The 15,400-nt window shown below is 47.0% G+C and overlaps 1 protein-coding gene across 7 annotated transcripts in view; it reads right to left on the bottom strand.

Annotated features, from left to right (window-relative positions):
* The window catches only part of NTRK2 (neurotrophic receptor tyrosine kinase 2), a 315,903-nt gene extending 300,732 nt beyond the window's left edge, over positions 1-15,171 (bottom strand). For 2 of the 7 annotated variants that reach the window (XM_081802907.1, XM_081802908.1), the window contains exons 1-4: positions 14,867-15,156; positions 14,216-14,337; positions 13,724-13,941; positions 12,681-13,255 (exon numbers count right to left, since the gene is read on the bottom strand). In XM_081802907.1, the coding sequence (XP_081659033.1) occupies positions 12,681-12,892 (212 nt within the window). In that variant the 5' untranslated portion in view covers positions 12,893-13,255; positions 13,724-13,941; positions 14,216-14,337; positions 14,867-15,156. Of the gene's footprint in view, positions 1-12,680; positions 13,256-13,723; positions 13,942-14,215; positions 14,634-14,866 lie in introns of those variants that run through there. The other 5 variants (XM_081802903.1, XM_081802906.1, XM_081802909.1 and 2 more) reach the window with 5 other exon arrangements.
* Positions 15,172-15,400: the final 229 nt, after the last annotated feature.

Genomic DNA, 15,400 nt, shown 5'->3' with positions numbered 1-15,400 from the left:
ATGAATGAATTGATCAATCCATCAATCAACACATATATGTATAAACAGCTCATTGCTGTCCTCCAGTCCAGCCGTCCGTGGGAGAAGACGGCTTTGACAACAGAGTATCTTTTGTTCCCTGAACCGGAAGTAGATATAAAAAACAATGAAAGGAGAGTAAAGACAGATTCTAGGGTAGACAGAGGTAAATAAAAAGCTCAAGAGTGCCCTCAACACAGCAGAAGACACTCTCCATTGGTGAGAGAGAAATTTCACGAAAGAATAAATGAAATGGCTAGTAAGTTCAACCCCAGAGGGTCACCCAGGCTTACCATGAGAGCCAACGACTCAATCAACCAAAACTAAGACTTTTCTCATGAGACGTAAGCATTATGTGTTGGTTCCATAATGCTCATTCCTTTTTAAAAATTTAACTTTCAAAATACACACAGAGTCTAAACTGTTTTCATTTGTATGTAGATTATGAACATACTGCAGCGTGTAAACATAAATAAATGGATGTTATTTATCTCAAGGGGGAATTATCTTTTTGGATTATTCAACACAATCTGTTCACCTATATACTTCCCCACTCTATTTTTAAAAGCTTCCCAATCTCATATGTCTATCAGTTGTTTTATGATCAGTTTTGCAAATAACTATCAAAATTTCGAGATGCCTGATAGTGTTAATTATTATAAATATAAAGGAATCCCACGAAACATTTGTAGGATTAGCTCAATGCACCTTGATTGCAAAGACACAAAAGTATACGTATCAGATGGTACACTGAACTGGACCTGACATGCTATCTTTTTTATACGCCTGATGTCTGCAGTTCTTTAAGAAAAATGAACACCCTCTACCAGCCATGCTACAAGAAGGTTAAATCACATCTGAAATCTCACACCAGAATCACTTTGTAAGTGAGGCGCTATAAAGGCAGTCCCAGGGAAAACTGCAATTGATCCACAGGGATAGCCATTCTTAGCTATCACACAACAGAAAAAGCACAAATCTTTCTCATTAGACCTATTTGTTTGCTGGAGATCAGATGTCCCTAGAATGATTCTTTTCCCCTGGATTTGCCTCTGGTGTTGAGCTGGTCTGTTGTGAATCTCTCATCATCTGCTTGCCCTCATGCTCTCATTTCTTCTCTGTCCCTCCTTCCTGCTGGATACACAAGAGGCCTCCCCCAGCAAAGCTTTGCCTTTCTTCCTTCCCAGCTAGCTACACTATGTCTCTACAGTGAACTGATCTTTTTTTTTTTACTGTGCCTGAACCAATGTTGTGGTATTTAATTCCATAAAGGTTACGTATTTAAACAAACATCTTAATCTGATGACTAAAAAGTCATGGCTAGAAATTTCCCTACTGATGGCCCAAAGAACAACTAGTACACACTCTCATTTGGAATTCTCAATGATAGATGTGTAGGGTAATGCGTGCGCGCGGGCACGTGTGTGTACATCCATGTGTCTGTGTATGAGGTGGAGATCTAGGGCATTGTGCTGGGTGCTGGGGAAGAGTGTGACCAAGATCCACGGGGTCCTCACCTTCATGCCACTTATATCCTAGTGGTGTGTACAGATGGGTGGCCAGACATGCATTTATGTCGCTAAGTGACCTGTTCTGGAGTTGGGAAAGAGCACACGGTGGGGACACAGCCCAGAGGCAGGGAGGCAGGGGAATTTAGCCAGAGACAGAGGCAGGGGAAAGGTGTCCCAGGCAGAGAGGCCGGCCAGTGTGGAGCCAGGGAGTTAAGTAAGAGCATAGCCCCAACACGGGAACCGAAAGCTCAGAGAGGCTATATTATCTCACCAAACAAAGGGAAAGGCAAGATAGGAAGTTAGAGGTTGGAATTTGGGGATGCAGGGCTTTTCAGACTCATTAAGACCGGTTTATATATATAAATGTAATGCTATCTTAATTTAAAACACCAATACAATGTGGAGAGAGCTAGGCAAGCAATTCCTACAATTTATATGGAAAAATGATCATGTAAAGAAAACTGAATATTCTAAAAGAAAAGACTAGTGAGAAAGACTAATACTTTGAATAGAAAAAAATAATAATATAAAGCTTTAGGAGATAAAAAGTGTAGTGCTAGCAAGTAAATAGACAAACTGATTAACACAATGGATATATCTGAAAATGGCCCAAATTGTTAGTTGAAGTTACTAGGAGACAGGTAGAATTATGTAATCCACAGCGTCAAGAGACCTGACTGGCTGATCAGCTATCTTGCAAAAATAACAAAACTATTTTTTTGTTACCTCACTCCTTGCATGTTGAAAATCCAGATGGAGCAAAGTTTTAAAGTATGAAATAGTGAAAGCAGTAGAAGAAAACAGAGACTTATTTTACACTCTCAGAGAGGGGGAAACTTGTAGCCACATTTATAACATAGAAGCCATAAAGGAAATAATAAATTTTACTACCAAAAAATATAAAATGGTGTTACCGAAAGAAGAAGAAAAAAATACCATAACCAACATCAGAAGACAAGTAAAACGTTAGGCAAGGTATAAATTTTCTTTTTGTTAAATAGATTTTATGAATCCATTTTTTATAGATTTATTTATTTGAGAGAGAGAGTGTGTGCGAGTGGGTGGGAGGGGCAAAGGAGGAGAGAGAGAATCTTAAGCAGACTCCCCACTGAGCATGGAGCCCAATGCAGGGCTCAATCTCATGACCCTGAGATCATGACTTGACCAGAAACCAAGAGTTGCGGATGCTCAACTGACTAAGCCACCCAGGCACCCCTGAATCCACTTTTTAAAAGGCTACCCACCGAATAGATAAAATAGCTAAGGGATAAGGCAAACATAGTTCACTGAAAAAGAATATAAATGACTTACAGACACATAAAAAGACTTTCAAACCCAAATCATAATTACAGAATTGCCAAATAAAGCAGTGGTGAATACCATTGCCCAGGAATATGACTGACAAAGGTCAAAAGGTTTGGTAACGAATAATATGGCTTAGCAGTAGAAAAACGGGTGCTTCCAGTTTGGGTGGGAGAATGAAATGATGTGATCACTTTGCCAGACACCTCGGCCAGTATCTATCAAAATCACAAACATCTTGCAAATGTCCCTGCAACTCAAAATCTAGGAACTTTTCCTATAGATAAAATCACGCACGTGTGCAAGAACTTGCGCACAAGGTTGTTCAAAAGGAGGTTGGTTAAGTAAAGAACAGCCTATTCATTCAATGGATTACTGCGTGGCTTTGAACAATAAGGCTGGTGTACATGCGCTGATAGAGAAACATTTTTAAGATACAGCCTTAAGTAAAAAAAATAAAAAAAAAACACAAACATGCTGGACAGTGGGTATAGCACATCTTCATGTGTGTACAAACAAAAAGGACGTATATATGCACTCATGTATGTGAGTGGACTCCTTCTGGAAGCTGAGAGATGAGAGTGGTTAACTTTTCATGATACGTTCCTTTGTACTGTTTGCATTTCTTATCACGTTCAAATATGACTTTATTTTTTTTATTTTATTTTTTTTTTATTTATTCGACAGAGAGAGACACAGCGAGAGCAGGAACACAAGCAGGGGGAGTGGGAGAGGGAGAAGCAGGCTTCCCGCGGAGCAGGGAGCCCGACGCGGGGCTCGATCCCAGGACCCCGGGATCATGACCTGAGCCGAAGGCAGACGCTTACCAACTGAGCCACCCAGGCGCCCCCAAATATGACTTTAAAAAAGCTAATTACAAATAAAATTTCCTAGGGTAAAATGGATGCATTTCAGAGAAAAGATGTGCAAAATCACTTTAAAGAATCTGAAAGTCTCCCAGGCTGGAGCAAGCCTTGGCTGAAGGCACTAACCTTTCCCAAGAAAGAATGTGTCACTCAGAATTGGTGCTGGGCAGTAAATGAAGGAGAGAGAAAGGAGTGTCCATCCAGGGGACACAGGTCCTCGCCAAAGTACTTCAAGTTCTGCATTCCCTTTGTGAAGGCGCTCCCATTATGGAGATGGATGCCTCGGGCAAGCTTAGCTTAATGCCATTTAACATTTTAAATGCAGAATTAAGTGCCCTTGCTCTAATTCCAAGATCACCAAGCGAGCTTCCAGTTATAATTAGTTCTCCTTTATAGATCTACTGGTGTAGGAAACAACTGTGATGCTCATCTGTGCGTTTGGGTCCATGGGATTGTTATCTGCCTTATTACAGAGCAATGGAATGACAATCCAGAGTGTTGTTTGTTTTTTAACTAAAAAACAAAAACAAAACAAGAACAAACAGGAGTTGCCACAGGGCATTAGAAGCAGTGACATAATGAGATCAAGCATTTTAGAAAGACCACGCCAGCACAGTATGGCAGATATGTAGAGAGGGGGCAAGACTGGGGGCAAGCCCGCCAAGTAGGAAGGGGTTGCAGTATTGTAGGCAAAAAAAAAAAAATGAGGATATTTTTGTCCCCATCGGGGACAGTTTTCTCAACAGGTACTGTCCACCTGTACTTTTCAGGAATTACATCAACGAATCCACATGTTCACTTCTGCTCAGAACAACTGCCCCTGGATGCGTGTTCTGACCACGTTTCAGCTCCCCCGGGACACAGAGTCTGACACTGAGACCACGGACGTGAAAGCCACACCCCACCTCACCGCCCGGGGCCCCTTCCTGTTATGCCAGGCTCCTGGACACTGTGCCTCTCTGGCTGTGTTAAGCTTATCAAGCCAGGTTAGTAGGAAAGGTCATGGTCGACCCCCGGGCTCTGCAACCCAACATTTCTTCACAATCCGTTAAAGGGGCTTTGCAGCCAGGTGCCTGCCTGCCTGAGTGTGTGTGTGTGTGTGTGTGTGTGTGTGTGCTGGGGGCAGTGGGGAGGAAGATAAGAAACACCACCAGAACCAGAGGTAGGAGAAAGAAGAGTGACAAAGGAAAAAAGCCCAACTCAGGAGCGCAAGGGCAGTCCAGGAGCAAAATCTTCCATCACACTCAGACTGGGCTGGTAGCCACAGAGCTCCCCCGTGAACCTGGGAGCAGACTACAAAGGGGTCATGGTTTGGGCTGTGCTGGCCAGAGAACCCAGAGGCCAACACGCCGCGCTCCCTCCGGCCCAGCCCTGCCCAGCCCTGTTCACGCACTGCACAGATGAGTGCACCCGGGGAAGCGAGCGACAGTCAGAGAATTCGGGTGCAGGCCCCTCTGCCACCTCGCAGGAAGGGACGCGGGGGCACACGAAACAGAGGCAACTTTGGTAACAAGAACTGGAGTTTAGAAGAGCCTACCTTTTGAGAGTGCACTATGTTTCAGAGGCTGAAAACCAATATTCGACTATCTTTTGATTTAAATTATACTCTTGTAAAATTGTCCAAAAACACCTCATTGATTGTGTTGTTGATGTTGAGAAACCATCACAGACGACAGACACGATGGGTCTCTGAGTAGCCAGGCTGGCTAATGGCGTCAAAGGACTAACACTTCTTCTCTCAGTTTCTCATCAAGAGAAATCCAGAATGATTAAAACAAAATTAAAAGTCTGGGTGGGGATGTAATGCACAGCATGGTGACTACAGTTAATAATACTGGGTTGCATATTTGAAAGTTACTAAGAGAATAGAATAGATCTTACACTTTCTCATCTCGAAAAAAATATTTGTGACCATGTGTGCTGATAGATGTTGACTAGACTCATGGTGCTGATCATTTCTCAGTACATACAGTATCAAATCATTATGTTGTACACCTGAAATTAATGTCGTCTGTCCACTGTACCTCATCAGAAAAAGAAAAAAAAAGTCTAGGTGGTTTCAGGAAGTAAATCCTAAATTATTAGGGAAATTTTACAGTTCCAGATAATTAAGTCTGAAAGGACCACACCTTGGGGAGTTTTATATACACGTTTCTATCTCCATAGACACATCACATACACACAAATAGAGTCCTGGTGTGTGTGTGTGTGTGTGTGTGTGTGTCTGTGTGTCCCAAGGATTGTTGGGATATGAACCTTATAGGAAAGCGTGGGGTATGGAATAGCAATAGGTCCTCATTTGCAATAGAAAAGAGACTCTAGATGGTGTGTGATTGTTACCATTTTTATTCTATACGAGAAGATGCCATATACTCAAGGGCACACAAATCATTTATCTCTTGATAGTCTAACGCGTGCTGCAGGGGGAGATGGTGACGGGTGTCAGGGGAAAGACACGGGGAGAAGCCCCAGTCCACCTCCTTCCCACCGCCACACTGCTTAACATGTGAACATTTATTTGAATCTTTACACTTCTCCTAAAATTGCTTGTGCTCTCGAGGCCAAATTTGGGTGAGTGGGGCTGAGCAAACAGAGCCCTAAGTGAGATATTGGCTAAGGTTCTATCCCAAATTACGCTCCGTTTGACCGGAGAGCCCTGCACAAGCCAGTCAACCTGACAATCCCTCCGAGGCTGTCAAGCCCTTCCCCCTGGCTTCAGAGTGAGGTTGTGCACGGAAACAAGCAGATGTCTGCACGGAGTCTTCCAGGTCCCCAGAGAGAAGCCCTGCCTGAAGCCAGAGCTATGTCCCAGTGCAGGCCATGCACAACATACAAAATGGTAGCAGAATGAATTCTAGATGTGAGCCAACAATCTTTAAGCTTGCTCAATGGCTCAGTCATTGAGCTCAGCCATCGATCCTGGGCAAAGAGAAGTCAGGGGCAAAAAAGAAGGTGGGAAAGAATAGGTATGCTCTGGCCGCTGGTCTTTCATAGGCGCTAAGACAGGCTTTGTACAAAGGGCTGTGGGGCCCTCCACTTACATAACCACCCCTGACTGTGGCAAAAGATACCATCCCACCTTGTTGCCAACTCATAAAGGTTTTCTCTGCAGCCTGACTTCTGTGTATGAATTGCTTAGAGAAGAGGAGGCTTGAAATTTAAAAAACAAAACAAAACAAAACAAAAACACCGTAATCTAAACAAACAAAAAAAAAATGTATTTCCTCCAACGTGAAGAGAAGGCCATTGCTTTGGGATCAGTAGCTCATGCACTTTTGAATTGCTCTGTCTCTAGTAGAAACAGCTTGGTGTAAATTTGATCTAGTTCTAAGCTTGTCTTCACATCTCTGACACATCCAAAATGGTGGGCTGGGGTTGGGTTCAGCCCAAGGGTGCAGAACAAAAGGGAGGCACCCTAAAGTAAAGGCCATGGAACCTCCTTTGAATGTTAGGAGAAAGAGCTTCTAGACCCACGTTGTCTTTAACGTAGCATGGCCTTAGAAGACTTTGTGCAGTGGGGGCTAGAGCAGAGCATTTCTGAGACCCTTCTCCTTCTGTGGTACCAATTCTAGGTGACCCTGCGTGTGACCTTGAACTCAGCAGCCCAGCAGGAACATGCCACCAGTTTGGGGGAATTCAGAGCAGACACTGAACACACGCACATCTGACGTTGTCACCAAAGGCCCTCAGGCTCTCACAGCACCCTTTACTTCCTAACTGATGTATAAACCACGTTATCTCCATAACTGAAAGTTCGTGGAACTTCAGAGCCAGGAGAAACTTGTCTGAGCACTGAATCCAAAGCCCTTGGTTTACATCTGACAAGCTCAGGCGCAGATAATAAGGGGCTGCTTCAAGATCAGGTCACTCCTGACTCCAGCTCTCTGTGATATCTGGGTTTTTGTTTTGCTTTTTTTATTTTTTAAACAGGTATACTCAGTACCTATGCATTACTTTCCTTCCCAGCTCACAAGCACTCATGCCTTCATCGCCCAGATCAATATTTACTGACTTCCCTGTCCCTTGGACAGCCCAGAGACCAAAGTGGTAAGAAGGCACTCTGATTATGTGAGATCTTTGCCTTCTTTAATGGAGATCGATCAGCAATCAAATGTAGAGTGAAAATGATCAGGCCACTGCAGGGCTCAGACCTCTGCCACCTGGGGGGTGGGATTTGCTTGTTAAACTAGCTAGACCAAGTAGATTATGAAAATGGTCAATCAGCTATTAACCCAAGGTTCCGTTTCTTCCTCACCCTTTCTCTCTCTCACACACACCAAATGAGTAAAAAAAAAAAAAAAAAAAGCGCCTGTCGAAATAATCTCTCCCCAAAATCATCCAGTTGATTTACAAACATCAAGAGGCACCAGAACTTGGCATTGCACTACAAGGGCCAGCAGGTTCAAGGCCACCTTCTACCCTATGGTTTTTGAAGCTACGAGAATCTCTCTAGAGACTTGGTAAGCTAGTCTGAGGGCTAACGTCAACGTGTGGTATTCGGTCCTGGTTTAATAGTGGTTTTTTCGCTAACAGCTAAGATGAGCAATGAGTTAACACTGAGGGCCCTTGCTTAGTACCAAAGGCCAAACAAAAACAGAAACAGAAAAACAAAAAAAGGAAAAGAGAAAAGAAAGAAAGAAATTCCCCTTCCACAACTAAACAAGAACTCTAGGTTTTATACTCTGACGACCCAGATATAGTCAAAGAGATCATACAGAATGTTCCTGGGGAGAAAGAGACCTCAATTCATAGCTGTCCGGCCAACTTTTCAGCTTAGAAAACGTCTTTACAAGGGAATATTGAAACAGATACAAACAGAGGTTTATGGGATAGAAACAGTGAAAGATTTTAAACAGAACTAAACTCAGCTCTGGGGAACTGTGACCACATTATCTCAACTTCCCATTACTTGCTTGTAATAACACATAACCCAGGCCCTTCCCCTAACTCTAGTGCTCTGAATTCCCATAAGGAAATATCACTTTTCGGAGAAGAAGAAAAAAACTCAAACACATTTTCCTGTACAGTCAATGAGAGGTAATGGGAGGGAGAGGGGAAGAAAGTCGGGTCAGAAGGGTCGAGGGGTTTTTTGTTTTACCCAACGTAATAAAAACCTCCTTAATGCAGAGATTGAAGATATAAGACCAAGGAGGCTTCAAATGGTTGTACTGAGCTGAATTCTGTAAATACCTCCACTGGGAAGACAGCGTGTTTTCAACCCCAGCTTGCAAGTTGTGTTAATGATGCAAATTAGACTGCCTTATTTATTAACAAGTCCAGTGTGGCTTATGTAACCACACTCAAAACTTACTCTGTGTATCTTAAATGCATGTAAAGCACAATCCAAAGTTCTAGAACCCCCAGTGTAGGGCCTGAGAAGTAAACATCAGAGTAATAAAAACGGATGCCTCTCACCAAATCCTTCCGAATGCCAGGATATTTGTTTTTAGTACAATTAATTGCAGTGGAAAAGCTCACTAAGGTGAGGGGGCCAAAATCAATGTATTAATGACATCACATTACAGTCACTTAAACCAAGCCAACAATTTATTGCACATAGAGGCTCTGGCAGCAGAAGCTGCAAATTCTATTTATGTTGTACTAAGAGGAAAAATATCACACTTGTCTCCAAATATGCCCCCCCAAATCAGAAACTACCACCCAAGAAATTCAGGAAAAAAAGGCCATCACTGATCTCTATAAAATAAGAGCGATATAAAAGTGAATGCCCCCTTTCACCACCACGTAAATACACTTAACACTTCATGCTACTAAATGATACACTTAAAGATGGTTAAGATGGTAAATTTTATGTTAGGTGTTTTTGACCACAATAAAAAAGAAACGTGTGATCTATTTTAACCACGCCTTTTACCACTCGAGTGAGACAGAACTTGTCCTTTGCAGTACATTTTGGCACCTGATACTACAGAGATTCAATAGCCAGTTACGTAACTCCAACAACAGGCTTGACTCTTGAATCCCACTTATATGTGACAGTGGTATCATTTTTAAATTTAATTTAGCATGGCTTTGGTATAACTACGTCAGAGTAACAGAAGCTGATGCTAAGCAGCGGTGTGATGTTGGGCAGGTGTGATGCATCTCTATAGACAGAGAAGAGAGATGTAGGTAAATAGATCATGTTGGTGGGTAAAGAGTATGAGACAGATTACGAGGACAGAATTTTTGATAAAACAGGCTCAAACGATGACTCTAAAAATGAAATGTCAACTTGGCTTAAAATATGCACATAGAAGCAAAAAATAAAACTCTCTCTCTTAATGAGTCTATGCACATAGTTTTAGAATGTTCTACCATGGGCTCTCTCTGAACCCAAAAAGCACCATGGTGTACTTTTCCCCAAATATATAGATATTAAGTGATGTACCATTTTTAAATGATAGAGTAAACTGTTGCTTCAGCAAATTCCAATTATAGTTTATTTACTTCCATTTTTCCTATTGAAAAAATAGAAACATGAATTTCAGCTAAGCACCATTAAACTGGAACTTTCAACCAGGTTATTTTAGGACTACCACTGGGTCTCATAACAAAGTTAAAAAAAAAAAAATTGTAATTTGGTTCCAACTGTAGCTGGTATCCATTGGCCAAGAACGTAAAAGCTGTTCAAACAAATATTAATATGTAAGAAAAAGAGCCAGATGGTGTCATATATGGATGACAGGGAAACAAGCTCATCCCCTGATGTCATTTTGATATCAAAACAACAGAATTCAAAATAATTATATGAAGTGCTTCCCAAATAAGGATTTTGGTACATTTTACAGGACACCAGGGCACAAACCGGCTGGGCTCAAACAAAGCTGAGGGGCAGAGCTGAGCACAGACTTTTTCTCAGAACTCACATTTACCAGCCCCATCAGAATCACTAAGGAACGTAATTCCCCATCCCAAACACTAACCCTACACACCTCCCCACGCTCTCAATCTTAGTGGATTTTCAAATCAAAAGAAAAAAAAAATAACAGAAGAAATGAGGAGTGCCGCTGACAACAAACACTTGGGTAAAAATAAAAAACCATCAGTTTTTTAAAGTCTGGAGATAGGAACCTGCCATCAGATATTACAGAAACCACAGCAATTGTGAGAACTGATATAAGAAAGCTCAGCTCCAATCTATTGATTTCATCAATACCAGGCAGCTAAGACCACTAAGGTTTAAAACAGTGTTTTTTTTACACTTAAAGAGTTTTATTTTCCTTTTCCCCCATTAGGGCCTAAAAATATTACAGTGAAAAAAAAAATGTTACAGTGAAAATGATTGGCTCGATCCCCTTTCCTCCCTCATTATAGATGCATCATCTAATACAGAATTTCAAAACCACCACCAACAAAACAAGACGTCTGACTGTATAAAGGCACTCTCCCCGGTCTCAAAATAGTCCAAAAGGCTCTGAATTCCATATGGCTTCCTCCATCTGACTACTGACCTCCCATCTCATGAAAAAGACACAGATCCTGATAGAAGGCCACAGACACTTTGACCAGGCCAGCCAGGGCTAGTACAGTTGGGGCCCTGCCCACCCTTCCTCCAAAGCTGGATCCTTCCAAAACAAAAACAAAAACAAAACCCACCCAGATCCCAGCCTCCTGGATCCAGCCTGACAGTTGGCTCCTCCCAGCACATCTCAGCTCTGCTAGGCCTGCACATTCCCCTCTATGCTACTGCCATTTCCTTCTGCCCGAGCCTTAGACCATGAGCATCACCAGCAGAATAAACAACAGAGGCTAGGAAGGTCTCTTACTTACATTAAAGACAGGTTATCTCAGTCAACTACGTTGGCAGAAACAGGGTGTGCGTTTTCTGGGGAGGAAAAAAAGCATGCGCACTCGCCAACCGGAAGGCCACAGTCTAAGCCCTACTTTCAGGGCTGCCTATCTGAGCATCGAACACCATATGGAAAACCGGGAGAAACTTTGCCTGACAATCCTCTGCATGGATGAATAAAATCTCATGCCAGTGAAATGTAGGCAATGACCAAGTCCCTTGGGGGGGGGGGGGAGACACCTCTAGGAGAGGTGACGGAATACTGGGGATGGCACTGGTGAGTTCCTACTTGGTAATGTATTTGTCACAAGCCGTCAGAATGGGAGGACAGAAATACACAACTCTGCTTCTCCCTCAGAGCAAGACAAGCTCAGACATTTCCAGGGACACAGGGGTCCGTCCCATGCTAAACGGCAGCATTCTACACCCTGCTTTATCATCCAACCTAGTCCTGGGATAGTATTCAATCAGCAATTGAGATTTATAGTCCAAATGGTCTCAAAATTATATCTCTGGGAAGTCAAGTCCAAATTAAATCAGACCAGGCTTTTAGGCTTCCGACAAGCACATTTTCTCTTCCAAGAGAGCACATTTCAACACTCAGAACTTCTCCTCTTACAGACCATTTTCCAGGCCAGCTCTGGATGCCATCTCCAAACAAAAATCTGATCTATAAAATGAAAAGGGAAACCGGTGAACTCCAAACCTCAGCGAATGATGTTTAAGGGGGCGACTCTAACCTCCTTCAACAGATTTCCAAAAGTTCATTATTTTAACCTCCTTTCTAGTAAATATTACTGGAACTTCTAACCCAACATACACTTAGCACCTTAGGAAAGAAAAATGTCCAAAACTAAGTTATTGCATAAGGAAAGCCTAAAGCACACCCAGCAGGGCTTGGAAATACAGAGTGTATACAGAATCCCTCCCCGCAAAGAACATATGTATTTATGTTACTGACACATACAGTATACTTAAAACTTATGTCCAACTGTCCACCTCTCCCCCACGTTAGCAGCCCCAAGCCAGAGAAACAGGTAACTGACAGATGGCCCAGCCCTGCATCTCCCATGTACGTCGGACTTCTCCCCAGACCTGAGACAACATTCATGCCCCGGACAGACACGCCTGGCCAGCCCCAGCCCGAGGGGATGAGGAGAGAAGGAAGGAGGAAGAGCACCAGGAACTCACATTTCGGTGATGTTCTCAGGGTCTGCACTGTTAGGCTCCAACCTCGGAAACGCCACGATGCCCGGAGAAGGGTCGCTGCACCAGATCCGAGAGGCGCTGCATTTGCAGGACGTGGGACAGGCGAGAGCGGCCCTCCAGAAGCCCACAGCCAGCCAGCAGAAGCCCCAGAGCCGCGCCATGGCGGGTCCATGCCACCTCGTCCAGGACGACATCCCTAGCCGCCAGTGCCAGCCCGAGTCGGACTGAGTACGTGTCGGCGCGCTGCACCGGCCGGCCTCCCCTGCCCCTGCTTGGGCGGCCTGTGCCGCGCTCGCCGCTCCCTCGCCCCGGTGCCTGTCGCGGGCGCGCAGAGCCGAGCGTGTCCGGGGCTGAGCGTGTCCTGGCGGGCGGCACCGTTCACAGTGGCCGGGGCATCTCGGGCCGCCTCACAGGGGGCGCTACCGCCGCTCGGAGCTCCGCCGCGGCCGCCGCTGCATGGCCCGGCGCGCCGAGCACCGGCCCGCGGCGCTGCCGGCACTCCCCGGGACGCAGGCTCCTTGCTAGACGCGCACTGGGATCCGGGACGCACCTCGGGGCTGAGGACAAACAGACACGCGTGAGACTGAGCGCAGGACCCCATACAGCGCGCTCGCGGCACCCCCACCCCGACCCCAGCCAGGCGACTGTGGATGGATGCGTGCCCAGCTCCGGCCCCAGAAATAAACTTGCCCCTCGATGGCACTGACGCCGCCGAGGCCGCCGATGTGCCCCCCTCTCTCTGAGGTCGAGGGAGGGGAGACAGGGCAAGGGTCCCCGAGACAGGATTCCATGGCACAGGCCGGGCGAAGGACCCTTTAAAGGGGGACGCGGAGACTGCCGGCGGCGGAGATGGCTCCGCGACGGGGGCCCCCAATGATGCTGCAGAATCCGCCACGGCCGCTGGGCGCAGGGGGCGCGGGCAGGTGGCGCGGCGCGTCCCACCTGGGGAGCCGCCACGGCCGTCCCGGGGGGTGGGGGTGACAGCGAGGGCCGAGACGCCGGAGGGCACTGTCCGCGCTGCTCACCCGGGCTCCGGCGCCTACCGCCCGCCCGCGGCGCCTGGGTGCAGGCTCCTCCTGCCGCCGGGCACTGAGCGCGGAGAGCGCGAGCGAAGGAGCGAGCGAGGCTCCTGCTCCAACCCAATTCCGGGAGCCGCCGCCGCCGCCGCCGCCGCCTCTGCTACTGCTGGCGAAGTGACGTGAGGGCTGACGCAGAGCAGGGGCAGAAACTCCAGAAAATTAGTCTGAAATCCAAAAACACACACGCTCATGCACACACAAACCCATAACACCCTCCAGACAAAAGCAACAGGGAGGGGAGGGGAATCTGGGGGCGAGCGGGGAGGAGGGAGGCATCGGTGCCACTGGCCAGGAGCAGACAGCGGCAGCATGTGGGAGTTCATACACGCGCACACACGCACACATCCTGGCTGGGTAGACGCGCGCGCCTGTGTGTGTGTGTGTGTGTGTGTGCGTGTGTGTGTGCGCGCGCGCGTATGTGCGCTGAGATCCAGGTACCTCCGAGATGGACCGTTCCACCGCTCGACGCCTCTCAGTCCCTACTTCACACCGCTGTCTCTTCTATCGTCGCAGTAGAGGCTGTCTCCTTTTTTGAAATGGAAACCGGGCTCGGTTCAGCTCTGAAAAATGCGCTGATTCTTATTATAGGAATCCTCCCTCCCCACTCCCTCCCCGCTGCGTTCTCCTTTTCCCATCCTGCCTAAAAGGGAGGGCGAGCTAGCCTAAAAATAAATAAATATTGTAAACACCAAAACGTGTTCAGCATTGGTAACCAAGGATAACCGCCCCCACTCCGGGACAGCTATTTGGGGATCCGTGGTTTGGGAGGGTCTCCTGTGGGTGCTTTTGCAGAGGGAGGGGAGTCTCCAAATGCAACTCTAGCTCTCTAAGTGGGTCTTTTTCCTGCCGTGTTCCGACATCACACGCCCGGGAAATAGAGACATGTGAGGGGAAGGGAGCGCGCCTGACGCGTATTGGGTTCCCGAAATGCGCGCCGCAACCCCGGCCTGTCCGATGTGTGGCGCCGCGTCATTTTCTGTCATCCTTCAGCCTGGCAGGGTTCGGCCGTTCCCAGATCGTCGCTTCACTCCCCGCGATGCCCACCCCCGCCCCCGCGGGGCACCCCGAGCCCTTGCTCCCCTGCCGTACCTTGCGCGATTTCGTGTGTGCGCGGGTGTGCGCGAACGCGTGCCCTGCGCCCGCGCTGCCCAGAGCAAGACAAGCATCCAGCTACCGACAAGCCCGGCGCGTGCAGAGCCTCGGGGTCTCACTAGGGACAAACGAGGCGATCCTGGAGGCTCGGGTGACAAACCGTAACTGCTCTGCGGGCGCAGTTAAATGATGGCTGCGGGGCATCCGCAAGCCTTGTCTGAGAATCCGTCTTCCCCATTTGCGGCTCCGAGAGTCTGTTTTTCCGCAGTCATTTAAAAGGGAACTGGGAAAATGCACCGCAGTGCCTGACACTTCCGAGGGCTCTGGTGCCCCCGCGCGGGGAGAGAGCGCCCCGCACGCTCCGGAGCACCAACCCTCCGCCGCGGCCGTGGCGGGCACTGCGCGGGGGGCGCGCTCTGGCGCCAGATGCGCAACCAGCGGCGCCCCACGCGTGCGCGCCCCTGCCCCGCCGGCACGTCGCTCGCCCGGCCTCGCGGAGCTCCTGCCCCGGCAAAAGGCGGACAGCGCTCA

The sequence above is a fragment of the Leptonychotes weddellii genome, chromosome 14, assembly GCF_054177405.1.
Source record: "Leptonychotes weddellii isolate Sample4059 chromosome 14, ASM5417740v2, whole genome shotgun sequence".
Taxonomy (NCBI): Eukaryota; Metazoa; Chordata; class Mammalia; order Carnivora; family Phocidae; genus Leptonychotes; species Leptonychotes weddellii.
Note: the sequence above shows the minus strand (reverse complement) of the source record. Positions and strands in the feature narration are given on the sequence as shown.